General features: G+C 44.3%; 1 protein-coding gene across 3 annotated transcripts in view; it reads left to right on the forward strand.

Moving 5' to 3' along the window:
• Limd1 (LIM domain containing 1) overlaps nucleotides 1–21,810 on the forward strand; it is a 47,663-nt gene that overhangs the window by 15,620 nt on the left and 10,233 nt on the right. For all 3 annotated transcript variants that reach the window (XM_039081663.2, XM_063265665.1, NM_001112737.3), the window contains 2 exons: nucleotides 6,694–6,795; nucleotides 21,468–21,535. In XM_039081663.2, coding sequence (XP_038937591.1) covers nucleotides 6,694–6,795; nucleotides 21,468–21,535 — 170 coding nt within the window. The remainder of the gene's footprint in view (nucleotides 1–6,693; nucleotides 6,796–21,467; nucleotides 21,536–21,810) is intronic.

Here is a 21,810-nt window from a genome sequence, read left to right on the forward strand (position 1 = left end):
GTGGGCCGTCTGAGCCGAGAAGTCTTTTAAGCATGAAATGGAGTTTGAAGATTTGGTGCAAAGAAAAAATGCTTTTTGTTATTGCTATACGAGCTGGGAGTGATGGCCAAACCTGTGATCCCAGCACTTTGGAGATAGAAGCAGGGAGATAGAAAAGTTCAAGGTCGATGACGAGGAGGACATTCCTATCTCCAAGAATGACAGCGGTTTAGGCATATGTGGTGTGTGTGTGTGTGTGTGTGTGTGTGTGTGTGTGTGTGTGTGTGTATCACATAGATTCTATGTTAAAATGAGACTTTTGGACTTTCTTTCTGCTCTTGAGTATGGCTGTTTGAAAATAGACCATACCTGCCTTGTCTCAGTTTTTTTTTTGGAAGCACTCAGGATGGAATATGGCAGATAGTGTGGGTCCCTTGCTGTTTAAAATACATTAACGTATTCTCAAAAGTACCAGAGCATCATTAGTTACTTTTTCCCATCTGAAAGTTGATGCCAGATGATGTGTTCAGAGACACAGAGTCTTAAAGACTTGGGATTGTTACCCACTTTACAACCAGGAAGGTTGTGCACCAGCAGCAAGGATGAGAGGAGTTCAGATGCTGCCTTGGAGTGCGTGATCCCTAGGCAGAAAGTATGGAGGGTCTGAAGCTGCTGCCTGCACAGAGCAGGCTGGAGCAGGTGGTGATTACAGCTGAGGTAACTTGCTGGTTCTCTAAACGTTCTCTTCTGTTTAGTGAGTGAAGGCAGAGTACTACGGCTGCTCATCCCACAGGGTCCAGGATGTCAAAGGGACTTCCTGTCCAGAAAAAGATGATTTGGGAATTGACTCCCTGGAGAGCGCAGGCTACCAGTCTGCCTGTCTATGCTCTGCCCTGCCATGGGGCTCTGTAGTTTTGCCTAGGCTTAAGCCTCCCTAGAGGCCTGTTGGGAGGGAAGGTGGCAGGCAGCCGAGTTGGGGCACAGGCTGGGAGGTGTTCCAGGCAGCTTCCATGCTCAGCCTGAAAGAGCTGGGGCTGTGTGCTCTGCTGGCAAGGGTTTAACAGAGGCTCCTTGTTGGCCAGCCAGAGGTCAGTGTGAGAAACTGAATAGACTGGAGCTGGCAGCAACTCCTCTTCTGCTTATGGCCCATGACCGAAACTCTCTGTCTGACCCATGTGTGGAGGTGGGTGTGCGGTGTGTGGAAGAGACGGCTCTGCCTAAGTTCGTAGCCAGAGGGCAAAGAATGAAGATGGTACTTTGGGAGGTTTTTGCCTGCACTGAATGCTCTGGGGCAAGTCTATACGTCTAGTTCTGTCCCTTTTCTGGCCCAGCTGCCGTTTAGTGCCAGCTCAGCTGATAAATGCTCTGTGACTCTTAGCAGTCACAGCCTTCCACACCCAGTCTCCACCGAAAGAGGGTGGAGGAATCTGTGACTGTAGCTACGGGATTTCTCTGTAGAGGTCCTGGAACTGGTTGTCCTACAACTAACTTTGTATACCAGGTTGGCCTCAAGCTCAGAGAGATCTGCCTGCCCCTGCTTCCCGAGTGCCAGGATTAAAGGTGTGTACCACCATGCCTGGCTGTGACTGGTTTTTAGGTGCCTTATTTCCATGAAGCAAAATGTGGAAGTTGGTATAACTGAACAGCTGCACACCTGACAGAGAATAGTTCTGTCCTTCAGAAAGTTACCTCTTCTAAGTTAGTGCCCACTCACAGGCAACCCTCTTCTGATTTTTTAAAAACATCATTTAAGCGTTAGTGCAATTTTAAAAGTGACAGTTTTTTCTTTATCCCGACTAGCTCCCAAATAAATGAGGCAGAGACGATAACATTTACTTAGTCAAGCTTTTTGGCACAGTAGCTGAGCAGAATTAATCTATTTTAATCCTCTAAAATAATCTGGTTATTATCTCTGAGATACTCGCATTTTAGTATTGATCTGACTGTCTCTGTTATAGGTTTGCTCCATGGTATTCCTCGACCTTCTCCTCGTTGCAAATCCTCTCTTCCTCTTTCTGTCCCCATCCACTGGCTGGGTTCAGATATCTAGCCCTATTTTCTTCTCTGCTCAGACAATGGCTGATCAGCTCTTATTGACAAATCAGAGAATAAATGGGAAGCAATGTTTGCACAAAATTAAGTCTAGGGAAACTTAGAATACAAATTGCAGTCCCATGTCCAGATTGCAGCCAGATACGAGGGCAGAGAAATCAGCATTTGAATAATACAAGGATAATCTTTACACAGTGCACAGTGACGTTATGCTTACATTTAAGAGTTAAAATTTTTAGAAATTATTTTGATCTATCTATCTATCTATCTATCTATCTATCTATCTATCTATCTATCTATCTGCATGTGGGTATATGCATGCAAATGCAAGTGCCAAAAGTCCAGAGGCCAAAAGCATTGGATTCCCTGGACCTGGTGTTATAGGCACTTGAGAGCACTTGATATAAGTGCTGGGAAATGGCCTTGGGTCCCCTGGAAACATGCTCTTAACTGTTGAGTCATCTCTCCAGCCCCCATTTAGTAGTTTTATTTCCATTCATTTATGTGTGTAGAGGCACATATATTACAGCATACACTTGGAGGCCACAGAACTTTCAGGATTCATTTCTTTCCTGTCATATGGGTTCTGGGGATCAAATTTGGGTTGTCAGGTATATCAGTCATCAGGGTTCTCTAGAGGAACAGAATTGATAGAATGGATCGATCTATCTATCTATCTATCTATCATTTATTGCCTATCTAGAAAGGGGACTTTTTAGAATGGCTTACAGACTGTGGTTCAGTTAGTCCAACAATGGCTATCTACAAAACAGAAGGTCCAAGAACCCGGTAGTTGTTCAGTCCATGAGGCTGGATGTCTCAGTTGATCGTCAGTGCATGCTGGAACTCCCAAAGAAGTAGGTGCTAATGCCGTGAAGGAATGGACTTGGTAGTGAAAGCAAGCAAAGTGAGCATGCTTCCTTTTCCCATGTCCTTTATATATAGGCTGCCAGTAGAAGATATGGCCCAGATTAAAGGGGTATCTTCTTACTCCAGGAGATCTGGATTAAAGGTATATCTTTCCACCTCAAAGATCGGGTTAGAAGTAGATCTTCCCACTACAAATGATTTAATTAAGGAAAAGTCCCTTACAGATGTGCCCAGCCATTTGGGTTTTAAGTTAATTCTAGAAACAACCAACATGATAATCAAGAATAGCCATCACCTCTGGTTTAGGCAGTAAGCACTTTACCTTGTCAGGGCATTCTACTGGCCCTATTTAATAGTTTGCTTGTTCTAAACTGTAATATAAATGAATTGCATTTACATGTAGCCCAATGCTAACAAATCAATACTATTTATTAGATAAGGTATCTTTGAACAGAAAGCACAAGTCAGGGTGAAGCAAAGCTAGCAGCCTATTAAATTTGTAGACAGAGAGACATTAGACTGAAGAGATAGCAGTTTTGAATGTTTCCTGTTCTTACAGAGGACCAAAGTTTGACTTCTAGTCTCCACATTAGGTGGCTTACAACTTCCTGTAACTCTAGGTCCAGGGGATCCCAGCAACATCCTCTTCTGACCTAAGGGCACCTGATTCACACATCTAAATGTCCACACACATAATTAAAATAAATCTTAAAAAAAAATCTTTAGACCAGTAGTTTCAATCTGTGGGTCTCAACCCTTTTGGGTGTCAAATGACACTTCCTCATATCAGATATTTACATTATGATTCATGACAGTAGCAAAATTTCAGTTAGGAAGTAGCAATGAAATAATTTTATGGTAGGGGTCACCATAGCATGAGGAACTGTATTAAAAGTGTCTCAGCATTTAGGAAGGTTGAGAACACGGCTTTAGCAAAGAGACATCTAGGTAAAGGAGAGTGCACACTCCCAAAACATGTGTGTCAGCTTCTTCTTCTTTTTTTTTTTTTTTTTTTTGGAGATCAAAGGTAAATTTACAGTGATTGGGAAGTTGCTATCTGAACTTCCTTTCCCACTGAGTGAAGTGAGGTCATGTGTTTGGTGGCAGCTGAAGAAAGAGGTCTGATGCAATGGCTGTAGCACCAAGTGGCTTTAAGTACTTCCTTTGTGGGTTAGTGATGGCCTCACGGACTGGCTCAGGAACTGCAAAGTGTATGAGAGGATAGAAGCAGGGGCATCCTGAGAGTCAGGCAATGCTGTGTTGTGCTGTCTGGACACTCGGATCTCATCCTCATGTGCACATGAGGATCAGCTAGTAAACTTTGATTTTGGATACTATGGAGGTAATATTGGGCATCCATCAGCACCCTGCCTCAATAGTGGGCCTAGAGGAAGTTATGTGCCCAATGGTAGGTAGATATCCAACACCAGCTGCCTCTGGGGATATTTCAGCTTTAGTATAGGAGGGATGGATTATTGCTAAGATCTTTGGTCTACCTTTGATACAATGGCATGGTCCATTTCTAGAGTCCATTGATACCCAGATCTCTTGAGAGCTGCCAGGACCACAGGCTGTATAACCTTTACCTGAGAAAAAGCCCCTCTCACTTTCCTTTTGGTTTAGTAATAGCTGTTGAATTTTTTTTTCTTTTGGCCTCAGCCTCAGGATTGTGTAAAGTCTAAAGATAGTCAGCAGCTTCTTTTTTTCTAATGTTGAGCCCCAGCCTGGGCCACTTTGTGAAGGCTCATGTGGGATCCAGGTAAGGTGGGGAGGAGCTCCTTAGGCCACTGTAGGAGAACAGTTTCCTCCAGGTAGGCTGAATCTAGTCACCTTTACTCTTCACCCCATTGCAGCATCTGGAAAGCACGTCTCCAAGTGATAGAGAAATGTTTATAATTGGACAAATGCTGTGTAGGCAACTGGGCAAAGGGACAGGACACAGAGCTGCACTGTCACTTGCAGAAGGATGGCCTTTTTATGGGAGAGGCCTTGTGGTTGAGGTTTCAGGTAGAGATGGCCTTTGGCGTGGATGTGGTAGCAACAAGGCAAAATGGGAGGTAGACCAGTCCAGCAGTGGGAGGTCTGGGGCATGGCTATTCTGGGGTTTGACTTCTAAGCAGGACAAATGACCAAGGCAAGAAAGGAGCCACATCTCTTCATAAGGTGCCCCACATATATATGGTATGAATAGCTACTCAGAGGTACGATGGGCTCAGATTCTGTCTTTCAAACCTATGAGAGGTATGACCTTTCTAGAATTTGGCTTGTCGGGGAGAGATAGTAGCATCTCTTTTATGAAGGTCTGAGTGATAGGCACACGTTTCCCAGAGTGTGAACTGTGACTCACTTGTTTTTCTCCTACCTATTCTAAGAGGAACCTTTCTATCCCTCACACCAAATATTTATCCTAATAATGTGGTTTTATATGGGGTGTTCCTTACTTTGGGTACAACAGTTTGAACATGGGAGTTTTCTTCCTTGCTCTGTGTGTGTGCGTGTGTGTGTGTGTGTGTGTGTGTGTGTGTGTGTGTGTGTGTGTGTGCTTGGCAGTCCACCAAGGTCTAAGAGGAAGACATGAGTCTGGAGTCATAGGTAACAGGCCTCAGATAAAGAAGAACTAGAAGAGAACATTGCTGGGTAGGGTACAGAGAGTGGAGAAGGCTTGCTCCCCAGGTAGTTCTGGGAGACTGGTGGCTGTGAGGTTCCTCTTGGAGATGACATCCATTTCACCCTAAACAAGGTTTGATGACTACCTGACCTTCTCCCCACCAGTCTTAATGAGATGAGTTCACCTCTTAGGTCTAGGCAGGCAGATGTATGTATTGTGTATGTGTAATGTATGTGTGTAATGTATGTGTGTGTTCTGTATGAAGCAGAGGCAGGCCCATCTCTGTGAGTTCAAGGCCTGGTCTACATAGTGAGTTCCAGGACAGTGTGTTACATAGTGAAACCCTGTCTTGAGAAGGAAAAAAAAAAGGAACTCTGAGGCAGAGGCAGGTGGATCTCTTTGAGTTCAAGGTCAGCCTGGTTACATATCAAATTCCAGGACAGCCAGGGCTACATAGAGGGAATTTATCTCAGTCAGTCAATCAATCAAAATGGAAACTCTGAAACAATGCAATAAGTTGGTTACCTGCTGAGTTCTGGGAAAGCTCTGAAACACATATAAAAAATTCACATAAAATTAAATTTCAGCCAACAGTGCTGACATATACCTGTAGTCCCAGCACTCAGGAGGCTGAGGTAGGAGGATTGCCATGAGTTTGAGGCCATTGTGGGTTATATAATGAACTCCAGGCAAGGCTGGGCTACAGAGTAAGAACCTGTCTCAATTCTCAATACGTTTAAACCATATGCAAACACTTTTGAGCTATGTTGTAGTCATGGTTTGAGTAGGATTTGATTTTCTGAATGGTGGGAACCTTTGAAAGCTCTGGGCAGGTGTGGGGACTGTGTGTGTGTGTGTGTGTGTGTGTGTGTGTGTGTGTGCGTGTGTGTGTGTGTGTCTGTGTGTGTGTGTCTGTGTGTATGCCTGTGTGTGTGTGTGTGTCTGTGTGTGTGTGTCTGTGTGTATGCCTGTGTGTGTGTGTGTGTGTGTGTGTGTGTGTGTGTGTGTGTGTGTGTGTGTAGGGTGTTGATGATAGCTGGTTCCTGCACTGGTAAGAACTGAGCCCTGAGAAATCCATGGTGTGGTGTTGTGGTAGGGGTGGTATTCTTTGTTGTTCGTTGGCTTTTTCAGGACTTTTTGAACATCCCAGTTTTCTCCTGACTTGGTGTCTTCTTGCCTTCTAGGAGCCTGTGTGAAATGCAGCAAAGGGGTGTTTGGAGCTGGCCAGGCCTGTCAGGCCATGGGGGATCTCTACCACGATGCCTGCTTCACCTGTGCAGCCTGCAGTAAGTGCACAGCAGCGGGGGTGGGAAGAGGAGCACCAGCTACGAGAGTGGGGAGATCGTAGGGATGGAAGCCTGAGCTTCCTACACCCTAGGCAGTTGCTCCACCATGGAGTCACACTCCACGTGGAGCATCCTCTAGAGTAAGGATTCGTAACCCCCGATACAAAGCTAATGAAGTGAGGTGGCTTATCTCTAAGTACTTAAGACAGTGATGGTAAGTCGAGTGGTTTCAAAGTAGTCCTTAATAACCGTGGGATTGTAATGTACCATGGAGGACTCAAGAAGAGAGGGACAAGATGCTCACTGCCCTGCCAGTTATCTCCGGTACCTCAGGGCCACACAGCTAGAGGACCATTGGTCAGTTGCATATCTTGTATAAGGTGATGAGTTTTGCTAATGGCAGCTGCTCGCTGTGGAGTCTGTCAGGCCTGATGTGTTAATGTCTGACTCATCATGGATTGATTCGGGCCTCTGCTGAAGATTAATGTAGAGGAGATTTTTTAAAAAGTTCCTCTTGCCTCCTTCCTTTTTCCTGCCCCTCCTTCCTCCTTTAAAAGTCATCTCTAGGCCTGGGCCCTAGTGGCACATAGCTTCAATCCCAGCAGTCAGCACTCGAGGTGGGTGGTGAGGGGTTGGGTCTCGGTTCAGCAGCCTGAGTTCCAGGACAGCCAGGCCTACACGGAAGAACCTTGACTCAAAGACAGAGAGTGGGAGAAAGGGAAAGAGGGAGACAGGGAGGGAGGAAAATAGAAAGGAAGAAAGTCAGTCATTTCTTCACTGGGTCATAGTGCCACACAAGGAACAATTCCTGTCATTTCTGTGTCTTAGTTCACATAATGAACCTTTCTCTAACAGTTCACTGTTTTCTCTGTGCATTCCACTCCATGAGTTTCATCATCGTTTTCAGGTGACTTGGCAAAGTGAGCCAACTCTGCTAGAGTGGAGAGTGGCAAGACACAGATGCATGTGAATGTATATCATAACATATACATTCTAGAGAAAAGTAAGGAACAGTATACAGACAACACAAACATGAAATATGATTGGTAGGGCTGGAGAGATGGCTCAGAGTAACCCATTGGTTACTCTTCTAGAGGACCTGGGTCTGTTTCTCAGTACCTACAGAGAGGCTCCTAACTGTCTCTTAAGTCCAGTTTCAGGGAATCCGATGCTCTCTTCTGGTCTCCACAGGGACTCACAGGGCATGCATACAGCACACAGATATATGTGCAGGCAAAACATCTGTCTATCTCTCTGTCTGTTTATCTATCTATCTATCTATCTATCTATCTATCTATCTATGTGTATGTGTATGTATGAGTATATATGTACATATTATATATATGTTATATACATATATTATATAAAATAAAAATATTTTTGAAAATGTCATTAGTGGCAGGGAGATGTAGCCCTGGGGACTTCCACTCAGATAAATCCAGGGCCTTGACTATACCACATACAAAAAAGAAAATTTAAGATGTATCAGTGTGAAGTAAAGTTAGAGAATTTATTAAGGAGAGATGAAGATTAGTACATACTTCAAATTTAAACATGGGCGGGGGCAGAGGAAAAAAGGGAGGGAGGGAGGGATGGAGGAAGGGAGAGAGAGATGGAGGGAGGGAGGGAGGGAGGGAGGGAAAAAAGATATAGCTTAGTTGGTAGAGTTCTTGCCTAGCATGCATTCAAGCCGAGTTCAATCCCAGCACACAGATCAAGAGGTCCAGGTCATCCTTGGCTACATATTGAGTTCAAGAGTAACCTGACAACATGTTCAAAAGAAAAGTTATCTTTGGTCTTTGGCTCTTTCTGCTGTTTTTTTTTTCTTCTTTAATTTTTGAGATTATACGTAATTACATCACTTCTCCTTTCTCTTTGCTCCTGACAAACACTTCCATATACCCCTCCCTGCCTTCTTTCAAGTCAGTAGCCTCTTTTTCTCATTAAATGCTGTTACACATGTGAGTGAGTATGTATTCCTAAGCACAGCCTGCTGCAGCCTGTATGATGTTACTTGTATGTTTGTTTTCAGGACTGACCGTTTGCTACGGGGTAACCAGTTGGTGTGCTCTTCCCTGGGAAGACTAGCAACTGTTTCTTAATTGTTGCTCTGTTTACCAGGGAACAAGTAGATATTTATTTTTTTCCTTTTTTGAAAAAAATTCAGGTAGTTATTATTTGAACTAGGCAAGTGTTAGCAGGCAGAAGCCTACCCAAGCCTGCTGTACCAAAGCATCATGGGCCAAGTGGCTGGTAAACAGGTGCATTGAATGCTCACAGCGGAGTCTGGGAAGCCTCGGTCAGGCACCATCATAGTTAGTGTTTTGTGTTTTAAGGGGGCTGCTTCCTGGTTCATAGGTGATCTTCCTGCCGTCCTCACAAAAGGGAGATGGAAGGTTTCAGAAGGAGGCTTCTCTCTGTCACCCCACGGCTCTGGCTTCCTTCACAAGGCTCTATCCCCCAACACCTGCCCCCGAGTATGAACACTTTGGACTCTGGCATCTCAGCATGAGAATTTTAGGGAAACACATTTAGTCCTGTGTAGATGTGTCGGCCATTTTTACCTGCAGTTGGTTGAATAACATCTATTCCTTAGTGCACTGCTTAGGTTGCCTCACACGGTGGCACACAGACACATGTAGACTAAGTTGGTACCTAGGCTTTTTAAAGTTTTGAATATAACTCACAGTGTATTCTGGTTTGAGTGTCTTTCCCCTCCAAGACTCATGTTGACATGTGATGGCCTACGACATAATTTCTGGTATTTGGAGGTGGGGGCACCTGGATGGTGGATGAGGTTAGTTAGGGTTGTCAGGATGGGGCTCCCCAACTGCTTTATAGTAAGAGGACAGATCTCTGTCATGCCTTGTGCTACCTTTGGCCTCTGTAAAGTCCCCTTTACCAAGAAGACCCTCATCAGATATGGCCTTTCCACCTGGGACATTTAGAATTGTGAATTGAATAACCTTTTTTTCTTATAATTTATTCGGACTGTGCTATTCGGTTATAGCATAGAAAACAGACTGGCAGCTGAAGATAATGTCAGAAGTGTACATTGCTGCATCTTTATCCTAACATTCAAGGAACGACACACGCAAAAGGAGTCAGAGGATCACAGTGCCAGTTGGAGGTCACTGAGAAGCAATCTTGGACTGTGACCAAGGAGCCTTAGCATGTTCTGAGCATTGGTCAGGAGGCCTCATATCTCTGTGGAAATGAGAGGCAGGCAGTAGGCTCTCTCTCACCTACAAACGAGGCATCTCAGCAAGACCAAGACAGACTTTGTCTTTCTAGGTGTGGGCACTGTGACAAGTTCTCATGCACAGATCTGCACACTCACCCACCCCTGACGAGTAGCCGTGTTTAGTTCATTTTTAGATGTGAGAATCACATGACCACCACAAAGAACAATTTAAGGGCAGAAGAAGCCCATTGCTTAGCCTTGTTGTGCATCTGTCTTCTTTTGGTGTTTCCTTTCAGTTTTTATCCAAATCTGTACACATTTTAGGGTTGGGACCAGAATATATCCACAGCACATTCTCATTTATTTAGCAGCCGTAATTGCACCAGTACTCACATGGCAACCCATTTAGTCACTGCACAGTCTGCAGTCTGGCTTATGAGTTACTCAGTGTCTTTGTTCAGTTCCTTTTTTTCCCTCTTGGCGGGCGTTCCTTCCCAGAAATACGCTTTCAGGGAGTGGAAACGTGAGCATCTGTGTGGGTTGTTCAAGTTCTCTTGTTTCTTGATGAACTCCTCAGCCCTTGAGTGTTTGGTTGCCATGGAGACATGTGCTGTGGTCTTACTTCTCCTTGCTCATGCCCTACCCACCTGTGGTGGCTGTGTCCCCAACAGGATGCTCTTAGAGAGCTGTTGGTTCACCCTAAAGGAGAAGGCAGGAGTGGCCTAGGCAATGCTGGCTCACGCTGGCAAGAAACTTGGCTGAGCACTCAACTCTGGTGGTGCTGGGGTTGGAATGAGAAGAAAGGAGTGTGCTGACTTGTGGCGGTTGTGTGGAGTTGGTTCCCTTTGGCACATTCTGGAGTAGGCTAAAAGGGAGAAAGTAGGCAATGCCTTATATAACCACCCCAGACAGTTTGGATCCAAAAACATAAGATTTTTGTTGTTGTTGGGGTTTATATGGTTGGGGTTTTGTGAGAACAGACAGAGAGGCCAGGGGAGAACTCTAGGTGTTGTTTATTGGGAGCTGTCCACCTAGATTGTCTTCTCCTTTTAATGTGTATTTTGTGTGGGCAAATGGGTAGACTTGCACATGCTACAGTGTAGCTACTTGTAGAGTAACTTGTAGGGTTGTTCCTTTTTACCCTGTGACTTCTGGAGATCCAACTCAGGCCATCAGACTTGGGGGCCAGGATTGTTTACCCACTGAGCCATTTTGACGACCCATCTACCCTGTCTTTTGAGACAAGATTTCTTAATAGCCCAGGAATCGCCAATTAGGCTAGGCTGGCTGGCTGGCCAGTGAGCCCCTTGGACTGACTGTCCTCAACTCCCTATCACTGGGTTTATAACATTCCAAAGTGCCTGCTTTTTAATATACATTTGGGGATCAAACTCAGGTCTTCATGTTTACATGGCAAATACTTTCCCAACTGAATCATCTCCCCAGCCCAAGAAGGTTCTTGTCAGCCATTTTGTTTTCCTTACAAAGTCTCAGTCTGCCTCTGGGATCCAAGGCCCTTTTCCTGAACTTTGAAATTGACCTTGCCAACCCAGCTTTGGAAACACATATTCTGAGTTAGTGGAGCTTAAACTAACAAATTTGTGGCAAACTGGCTTTCTCAACAGAGGCACTGTAATATTCCTAGATAATTCCAAGGTGTCACTTCCAACTTACCATGCTGTGATGCTCAAAGTGCCTCACTGTGACCTTGACTCAGTTCAGGGAGTTCTGCTGTTGCCCTCACTTTAAAAAGCCAGCCTATCTTATTGAGTATATCATACCAAACAGCTTGATTAGCTCTTGATCAGAATCTTGTGGCTCCTCAGCCCTTCCTCCTCACCCCTGATCTCAATTTCCTTTGCTGAGCCACAGGAGGGAGCTGGCACTCCTCCTGTGACCATCTTGCCTTGTGACTGGTGACCATCTTGCCTTGACTTTTTTGACCAAGTTGCTGACTTGGGCAGGGCCTCGTGACCACAGGCTGGGTGCAGTCTCTTTCAAGTGACTATGGAAAGTAGACTGGATAGTGAGTCCCATTTGTCCCAGCATTCTTCACTGTGTTGACACCTAAGTGTGACCTGAGTCAGCTAGATCTGAGGACACTGAAGGTCAAGAAGGGAAGAAGGGAAGAGAGGCAGGAAGTGAGAGAGTGGGCCAGAAAGAACCCAAAATGGGCTGAAGCTGGGCAGAGTGCGCAGGTCAGGAGACCCAGGAGGGGTGAGCTCTCAAGGGTACACTAGGCTAGATGACCAGGCCTGGTTTCCCAGGCTACACCTGGCTGGCCCAGGGAACATGAAGTCTCCAGCTGTGAGAGATCATCAGATTCTTTGTGCTTGTTAAATGATTAGTCTGGGAAATATATCCAGGTGTCACCTCCACTTGCTGCTGCATATCCATTCTAAGCACCTCATGTTGCACAGTTGTATGGAAATTGTCATTTTTTTCCTTGTCAACTCAGAACAGAGAGAGGGGAGTCTCTTGTCTCAGATGTCACATCGGGTGCTGGAGTTCCACTCTTAGATATCCTTGGCTCTCTCTCAGTTGTCTAAGTGTCCTTCCCTGCCCTGTCTCTGAGATGTCTTCTTAAATAATTTGTTCTTCCTCTGCTTCTCTTCCTTCCTTGCTTCTCCTGGTCTCTTCACTAGTGTCTCTGCACCTGTGTCTGTCTCGTTGTAATGTGTATCACCATGAAGCCCTCAACCCATCTTCTCACGCCTTTCTGTCACTTCCCAGCCATTTTCTTTTCATATGAGGGGATGTGGGGTCTTGGTGTGAGTAGGGAGTTAGAAAGTGCTCAAGTCATATTGTAAACTAGAAGGGAAAAATCTTACCATGTATGTGGCAGACAGCAGAAGGGCTAAGGTTGGATGTGGCCATGAGACTCAGCATCCAGGAACAAGGAGTGCTTTCAGGGCTCTGAACAGCCTGGGAGTGTGGCAAATACAATTCCTGGACACAGGCCATAGACCCTTCCCAGTGGCTAGAGCAAAGCCATTCCACATCAACAACACTCCCTGTAGTGGTCACTGTCCAGCCTTGTGCCACGTGGACACCGAGAAGGAAGTAGTGATGTAGAGCATATAGAAAAAGAGGAAAATAGTGGTGGGTATAATTATTTTCCTCAGGTAGATTTCATTTAAGGAAACTTAAGGTCACTAAGGGGCCTGGCATTGGTAACTTATGACAGTAGCCTAACAGGAGCTGGTATGGTGCTGTCTGCCAGGATCCTTAATTTCATCTTTTTATATCTATCTATCTGTCTGTCTGTCTATCTATCTGTCTATCTATCATCTATCATCTATCTACTATCCACTAAGGAGTCCAGGGGCTAGGTAATGCCTAGTGACTTTCCTGGAGAGAGACAAGGACAGAGAAAGGTAACTCCAGGCAAGGCCCAAATGCTTCTACCTTCTATGTTTCTGCCCTGGACCTTGGTTTGCTACGCCTCATGGCTGACACCTGTTATCCCACCACTCATATGGCTGAGGCAGGAAGACAGAGTTCTAGGCTAGCTAAGCTAGAATAACATGCTATCTCCAACAGTAACAATGAAAAAAATGGTATTTTTCCCTGTCTTACCTTGTGGTTAGCAGTGTGCTTTAAGAGCTGACCTACTCTGCACAGAGCTGTTTGAAGAGGCAGATCAGACTGATTTTGTGGTGATGGAGCAGTCAACCTCTGAGTCACAGGAGACGTCAAGTCCATGGAATGAACTCGTTCAAGATCTAGAACTGAGCTAACTTAAGTTTTTAAAGGCAGGATCTTACTATAAGCCCACACTGGGCTTGAATTGAATTTGTTATGTGAAGCCATCCTCAAAGCTGTGGCAGTCCTTCTGTCTGCACTCCTTCTGTCTCAGCCTCCCGAATGTTAGGACTGTAGATGTGGACCACCACACTTGTCTCAGAACCAAGTTGTTCTGAAGATTTATTCATGTATTAGTTTTGTGCATGTGCGTGCGTGTGTGTCTGAGAGAGAGAGAGAGAGAGAGAGAGAGAGAGAGAGAGAGAGCGCGAGAGCACATATATGTGTGGGTACATGTACCTGTGCATGTATGGAGGCCAGAGAGGATATCAGATCCTTTGGAGCTGTGGTTAACAGGCCATTGTGAACTACCTGGCTTGTTATGTGGGCTCTGGGTTCTGAACTCTGGTCCTCATGATTGTATAGCAAGGAACTTTAAGCACTAAGCTGTCACAGCCCAGAACTGAACTTTTCATGTTACTTTATTTTAATTACATTTATATGTAAATGCTCCCATGTGTCTGTTAGCGGCTGTTGACAGCACAGACAAACTGATCTAGCTGACCACTATTTCCTTTTGATGAGAAACTCATCTCCTTGCTGGGAAACCTTTGCATTTTTTCACCCATCAAGAAAACATTTGTAGTGAAGTCTTAGCCAATGGCCAACTACTTTTTTAGACTTTGTTATATCATCCCTATTTCTAGAAGAAGAGAGTGCGGTTACTGGAAGCCTCGTCTTACTAGTCAGATTAAATGACTGGCCTCTGGGTGGCACCCTCATACTGTCCCTGTCACTCATCCACAGTGATTTCATCTGTCGGGGTCCTTACTGGGAGCCCAACCCTCCTACCCCCAGCACTGAGGAAAATGTCCTTAGCAAAGGCCACTTGAAGAAGTAGGATTAGGAATCATTTTGTGTGACAATATAGATGTCGTACAACCGTGATCTCAGTGGCCATCAATTACTTGGAATACACTTTGAACCATTAAAGTTTCTTTAGTTAAATTCACATGTAGATAACCACACATGGCAATATCTATGTGCTCCTCCGTCATGTTCCATACTCTGAGAATTCTTATGGAGCAGAAATGGAAAGAGATTGTGTATTGTGAAGAGACTTTTGACTTTGCCCTAGGAAGACCTCGTTGGATTCTCAACTCTAATAACTCCAGCCTTTAAGGTTGACTTCTTTAGTATTTATTTAATCCCCCAGGAAAGGAAGACTCAATGAAAAATAAAGTAAGTTAGGCTCAAATTCCTAAAGTGGAAGGTTGCATTATTACAAGATTAATGAAATAACCCGTGCTACCTACTTCCTGACACTCATGCCAGTTTGGGGCTCTCCTTGGGATGGAGTGCCTCAGTCTGTCCTACTCTTGCCTGGATTTAGCACCACCTAGTGGTAGCTCTGTGCTCAGCTGTGAGCATCTGTAGTCCTGGATCTCTCGGTGAGTTTTTCTAGCCTGCTCTGGAGTAACTGAGCCTGGATCAAGCATTCTTTGCTTTCCTGCTCTCCAGACTGGCTGCTTGGTGTTTCCTGGCTTGCTCCCTTCGTGCCTCCTTTCTTTAAACAGGTAGCAGTTTAGCTTGCCTCTAGGTCTGAGTTAGAGACAGTTTTGCTCTATCCAAGTATGTGCTATTAGAGAATTCTGATTACACTTACCTATGACAAAATGTAACAAGGTTTCATTTACCTTTACAGTGTGTAAAGGTTTCTGTAAATAGTGAAAGCTTCATTTGCATTCACTGAGGAATGGAGAATATAGGCTTGTGTCCTATAAAAATTAGGACTGTGGGGTGGCCTAAAGAAGCTGCTGGTTGCCTTCAGAATCAGATGAAGCTGTCCACTTACTACCTGGATGAGCCTAGGATTCCTCATTTATGATGTTTTTGATGGGATTATATCTCAGCAGTAGAGCACTTGCCTGTGATACAAAGCTCTGGGCTCCATACCATTACTGGGGAAGCATATGTTTTTATGGGAAGAAAGGAAACCCCCAGAGTTGAGAGGGTTTTTGAGGTTTCATTTAAATCACAGGAATAGTCAATTCTGGTGTTTATGCTCTGTTCAAGGATAGTGACAGACACATGCTCTATTTCTGCTCTTTTCAGGGATAGTGATAGTCACGTGCTCTATTTCTGCTCTGCTCAGTGATAGTGACAGACATGTGCTCTATTTCTGCTCTGCTCAGTGATAGTGACAGACACGTGCTCTATTTCTGCTCTTTTCAGGGATAGTGATAGTCACGTGGTCTGTTTCTGCTCTTTTCAGGGATAGTGACAGACACGTGCTCTATTTCTGCCCTGTTCAGTGATGGTGATAGACACGTGCTCTATTTCTGCTCTGTTCAGGGATAGTGATAGTTACGTGCTCTATTTCTGCTCTGCTCAGTGATGGTGATAGACACATGCTCTATTTCTGCTTTGCTCAGTGATGGTGATAGTCACGTGCTCTATTTCTCTATATTCACTCTAGTGAATCATTTCCCCAATCTCAGAACTGGAGAAGGAGATGACTTTTAGGAGAAATGACTGTTAAGTTCCTTGAAAGGCAGGTGACAAGACAGACTCAGCAGTGGACATGTGCAACAAGACTGAAAATTCTTCCTTTAAAGACTCAAAGCCCAGGCTAAAAAGGTGTGTCAGGGGTTAGGAGTACTCAGTGCTCTTCCTACCTGAGTTCAGTCTTAGCACCCATGTTGGACAGCTCACAAGTGCCTGCACCTTCAGTTCTAGGGGATCTACATATGACATACATACACATACATGTACACATGAATTTAAAAAAAACCAAAATTTTAAACATTAGAAAGACACGTACCAAGGCCCCAGGACATGAAGAACAATTGGCATATGGTATTCTTACTCTGACAAGATGAAACAAGTAAATTTGAAGACTGTATACAGTTTCTAACCTGAAGCGAGGACTGAGGCTCAAGTTCTTTGGTGAAGACCCATTTCCACCCTCTTGGGTCTCTGGGGAGGGGGTTGCTTAATGTTTAAACTGAGAATAGAGAAAAACCAGACATGTCCTCCGAGCTCCTCCCTGAGCCTTCCTGTCTGGGCACAAGACTTCTCAGCTCAGGGCTGGCAGCAAGAACAGTTGCCTAGCCAACCTGTGGTTTTAAAGAGAGCAGTACTTAATATCCATGACCATCCAAGGCTGCGTAGTGAGTTCAGGACCAACCTGGGGTCCATGGCAAGATCTGGTCTTAAAAAAGGAATCATAGTATCACCTACTTGTTATTAAGCATTTGGTGAAGAATAGGAAAGAAGAAAAAGGCAAACCTGCCTCTATTCTACAGAGGCTGTGCATGTACATACATACACGTGCATGTACACATGAATTTAAAAAAATAAAACAAATCTTTAAACATTAGAAAGACTGTACCAAGACTCACCAAAGACTGTCTTCTTTACATGGGTGAGAATAAATCTTACTTTTTCCCTTTTCATTTATATTATTTTTTAAAAAATTAATAACATAGCCTCTTAAAAGCTAAGTAAGTATTTTTCTATTATACATACTTTTAAAAAACAAAAAAGTGTACAAAGTGGAAAATGAAATTTTTAACTCCATTTGTCAAGTATGTTAGAAGAACATAAAGTACAAAGTGGCTTTCACCTTACATTTCCACACTGCTGGCCACTGTCCCCCTCCACCCTGTTATGTGCCAGTGGGGTGTGACATACTTACCAAAATGGAATTGTGCCAGGAATACACATGCCCAGCTTGCTTTCTTCACTCACTCATGTGTTCTGACTCTCTTTTTATAGCATAAGCGTTTTCTGGCACCATTAAAACATTATTTGTGCGGTATTTTAAAAAACTATGTAACAGTTCATCAGTTAGATGCACTCTGTTTTATGTAATCGCTTCTTTGAGTAAATATTTATTTTTTTATTCTGTCCCAAAGCCAAGTCAGCCTCCTGAAGTTAAGATAAACATCTTAAAAGTTTCCTTTCCAGGAAGACTTTGCAACTTTACTCCTAGCTTAGGAAACTATGCAGTGACAGGGATAGTAAACACGTCACAGTCCTTGGTGATGTTACACATGATCAGCCTCTACCTCCATTGTTTGTTTGCACGCTAGGAGGTTTAATACTTTTGCATAGTAATGGTCTTTGTAGGTTTTAGAGTAGAGCTATTCTTCCCCCATCTGTATGGGTGTTGGGCCAAATGCTTTATGTGTACCACCTTCATGCTTGGTGCACTTGGAGGCCAGAAGAGGCCGTTAGATCCTCTGAATCAGAGTTATTGCTCTCTGTGAACTGGCATATGAGTCCTGGGAGTGGAACCTAGGTCCTTTCTAAGAGTATCAAGTTCTCTTAACTGCTGAGTATAAATAGAATCTCTTATAAGCATCACTTTCAATAAAAGGGCTATGAGCTGAGGCAGCATTAGAAGGTGGACCATCTGGCAGAGAGAGAGAGAGACAGAGACAGAGGGGGAAAGAGAGAGAGTGAGAGAGAGAGACAGAGACAGACAGAGAGACAGAGACAGAGAGAGACAGTGACAAAGACAGAGAGAGACAGAAACAGAGAGACAGAGACAGACAGAGAGACAGAGAGAGACAGAGACACAGAGAGACAGAGACACAGAGAGACAGTGACAGAGACAGACAGAAACACACAGAGCTGGGGGGGGGGTGTCTGGGAAAGATTCACACTGAACTCTGGAGAAGACAGTTGCATAAACCAGAGAAGAGGTAACCTGCCATGTGGCACTCATAGAATGGAATAAACAGGATCTATACGTTGTGGGCTAGTTGAGAAATAAGCCCTAGCTTCTGACCTAGGCAGTTATTCATAATAATTTAACTTCAGAGTCCTACCTAATACTGGAAACAAAGTGGCTGGGTAGAAATTTCATGGTTACAGCAGGGCCATCTCCCCAGCTTCTCTACTCCTAGTAAAACCAAGCATTGGTGTCCAGCTCAGGTTCTTTCTCACGTCCTAGACCAGACTCCTGGAAACAGAGCTGGTGTTTGTTGCAGATGGAATGAAGTCCCATTTCCTGGTGGCAGCACCCTTGCTCCCTCTAGTGCTCTACCTTTAACTACAGCTCCTGTGATCTTTGTTCCATCTCTAACTGGTTCATCCTCTGGGAAGTCTGAGGACAAATCAGGGAAATTTGGGTGCTCCATAGATGAGATTGGACCAGGACTCAGTGATCAGTGTGTGACTTGATCAAAGGACAAGTGTCAAACTCTGGACATGTTTAACTAATGTTCAGTTAATGATGTGGATAGACCCAGTGTTTTAATGTGGGTCAGTGAATACCATTGAATATTGATCTAGGTTCTTCTTTGGTTTACCAGTTCTTCTATCTCCAGGGCGTTGAAGATGCTTCTGTTTTCTGGAGACCATGCCATGTTTTTGCACATGGATTTTAGTAACTATGGCTCCTGACAGATGATTCCTAGGGTGGTTACTTCTTTGAATACTCCTCCGGTGGTCACCCAATTTAGTAAAATTTCTTTTGTTGCTAGGTATGTTGGTCCACACCTTTAGTCCCAGCACCTTGGGAAGCAGAGGCTGGCAATCTCTGAGTATAAATAGAATCTCTTATAAGCATCACTTTCAATAAAAAGGCTATGAGCTGAGGCAGGATTAGAAGGTGGACCATCTGGCAGAGAGATTTCTCAGAGTTGGAGACCAACCTTGTCTACAAACTAAGTTTCAGGCTAGCCAGGGCTGCATGGTGTGACCTTTTCTTGAAACATACTTTTCCCTTTTTTGCTGTTGTTGTGATTTTGTTTTTTAAGATTTTACTGGGTAGCTCAGACTAAATTTGAACTCCAGATCCTTCTGCCTCTGCCTCATGTGTTGTTAAATATTTTTAACCCCAGTCTGGGGTTTTTTATCCCGTCTTTTGACTATTTAGTTCCTTGATAGAAGGTGCACACCACCTTTAGATTTATAACAAGCCTCCGTCAGCACAAGAGCTGGGCAGATATCCATCCTCTATGTTGTTATGCCTATCTCCCAGCCAATAATCTAGGCTGCTCTTAACTCCAGTTAGCCAGCCCACATGGCCATTATTTTAAGATTCTTACCCCATGGTGTCTTCTCCTTTTTCCTCACCTTCTTTTCTCTCCTTGAGGTCTCTCCTACCCCAAGCTAACCAAGACACCCCCCAACCCCCCACCCTTGCCTATCTCTCTTCTGCCTGACTATAGGCTGTAGGCATCTTTATTCACCAATCAGGGATAACTTGGGAGGCAAGGTTACATAGTGCCTTGGCTTTGGGGGCCAGTATTTAGCATTACAATATAAGCAAAAAAACCAAACCTTAATATCCAGAGTGCTGGAATTACAGGTATGCTTCACTGTACCTAACCAGATTTACTACTCTGCTAATTTATGAAATGAAGATAGAATTTTATGTGGTTCTAATTTACCTAACCTTGATTACAGGTAGAATTGACATCTTTTATGTAATAGGTATTAGATTGCTATTAGTAACAAGATTATTGTGAAGATGATGTAACAGGCTGCTGCTTCTCCTTGGAACTCACGATCCTCCTTCCTTGGCCTTTTCAGTGCTGGGATGACAGGCCTGTACCAACGTGACAAAGCCACCGTGCTTTGTCACGTTGGTGATTTTGGTGTCAGGGTAGGTCCTTGGTCCTAGGGTCTTGTTCATTAGGCTTTTTGGGACTCCAGGGGACTGTGGGTTGTCTGCAGTTGGACACCAGAAGTACATGGAGTTCTCAGCACTGTAGAGCCTCACCTGTATGCCCAATAGAGGTGCTGTGTTTGAACTTGCCCAAGCTTATGTCCTGGCTCTACACACATTGTGACTAAAGACATTGATTGAGGATGTTTTTCTTTTCTTTTTTTTTTAAAAGATTTATTTTTATTTATTTATGTATGTGAGTACACTGTAGCCGTCTTCAGACACACCAGAAGAGGGCATCAGATCTCATTACAGATGGTTGTGAGCCACCATGTGGTTGCTGGGATTTGAACTCAGGACCTCTGGAAGAGCAGTCAGTGCTCTTAACCGCTGAGCCATCTCTCCAGTCCGAGGATGTTTTTCTTTTCTCTCTTTTCTTTGTCCTTTGTTTCCTTTTCTTCGTTTCTTGTGTGTGTGTGTGTGTGTGTGTGTGTGTGTGTGTGTGTGTGTGTGTGTGTGTATGTGTGTGTGGTTTTTGAGACAGTGTTTCTCTCAAACCCTCAAACTCTCAGAGATCACCTGCCTCTGCGTACTGAGTGCTGGGCCTAACTTCATGTTCCATGTGAGAATGTTTCTAATCAGTGTTTCGGCCATTTAAAATCAGAAGTCTAATCTAAGAGTTCATGCTTTGAAGTCCCATATTCCAGACCTCACCATTTACATCAAGAAAAAATTCAACACATCCTTCCCTTGTGGCTTTCTGTAGTTACTATTTTATAGCATTCTGGTAGGTTGTCATGGGTGACTGTCCTTAGTGCCACAGGAGAGACTGCTGCCAGTGCCCTGTGCTGCTGTGTGCCTCCTCTAGCCTGTCACTAAGGTGCACAGACATTTTTCTAAGCAGTGGGCTCTAACTTGTGGTGATCCTTTTGGCTTTGCCTTCAAATGCTAGGATTATAGGTGCCTAGCACCACACCCATCTAATATTCTTTAATAAAAAACTCTCGTTCACAGTTGATATTTCCTATGTGTGGTTAGAGTTAGAGCCTCTTTCTTTAAAGCTATCTTATTAAATATTAACTTTTTTCCTTTTACCCCACCTTCCTGTTTTTACTTCAGGCAGGAAGTTAAGAGGAAAGGCCTTCTATTTTGTCAATGGCAAAGTATTCTGTGAGGAAGACTTTTTGGTGAGTATTATCACACAGACTGTGTAGGGTGAGGGTGGCTTAGGGCAGGAGCCTGAGAAGTCCAGATGGCAGGAGATGGTTTCTCTGCACTTCTGGTACTGATAGCAGAGGGCCATTCCGTCCTCAGGCCCTGCCTGAGTAATCTGAGTCCTGAAGCAGAAGACAAACCACAGGCCTTATTCATGTATACATGTGCCGCTTTCCCAACCCGTGTGTGTGTGTGTGTGTGTGTGTGTGTGTGTGTGTGTGTGTGTGTGTGTGCGTGTGTGCATGCG

Source organism: Rattus norvegicus, chromosome 8, assembly GCF_036323735.1.
Source record: "Rattus norvegicus strain BN/NHsdMcwi chromosome 8, GRCr8, whole genome shotgun sequence".
Classification (NCBI taxonomy): Eukaryota; Metazoa; Chordata; class Mammalia; order Rodentia; family Muridae; genus Rattus; species Rattus norvegicus.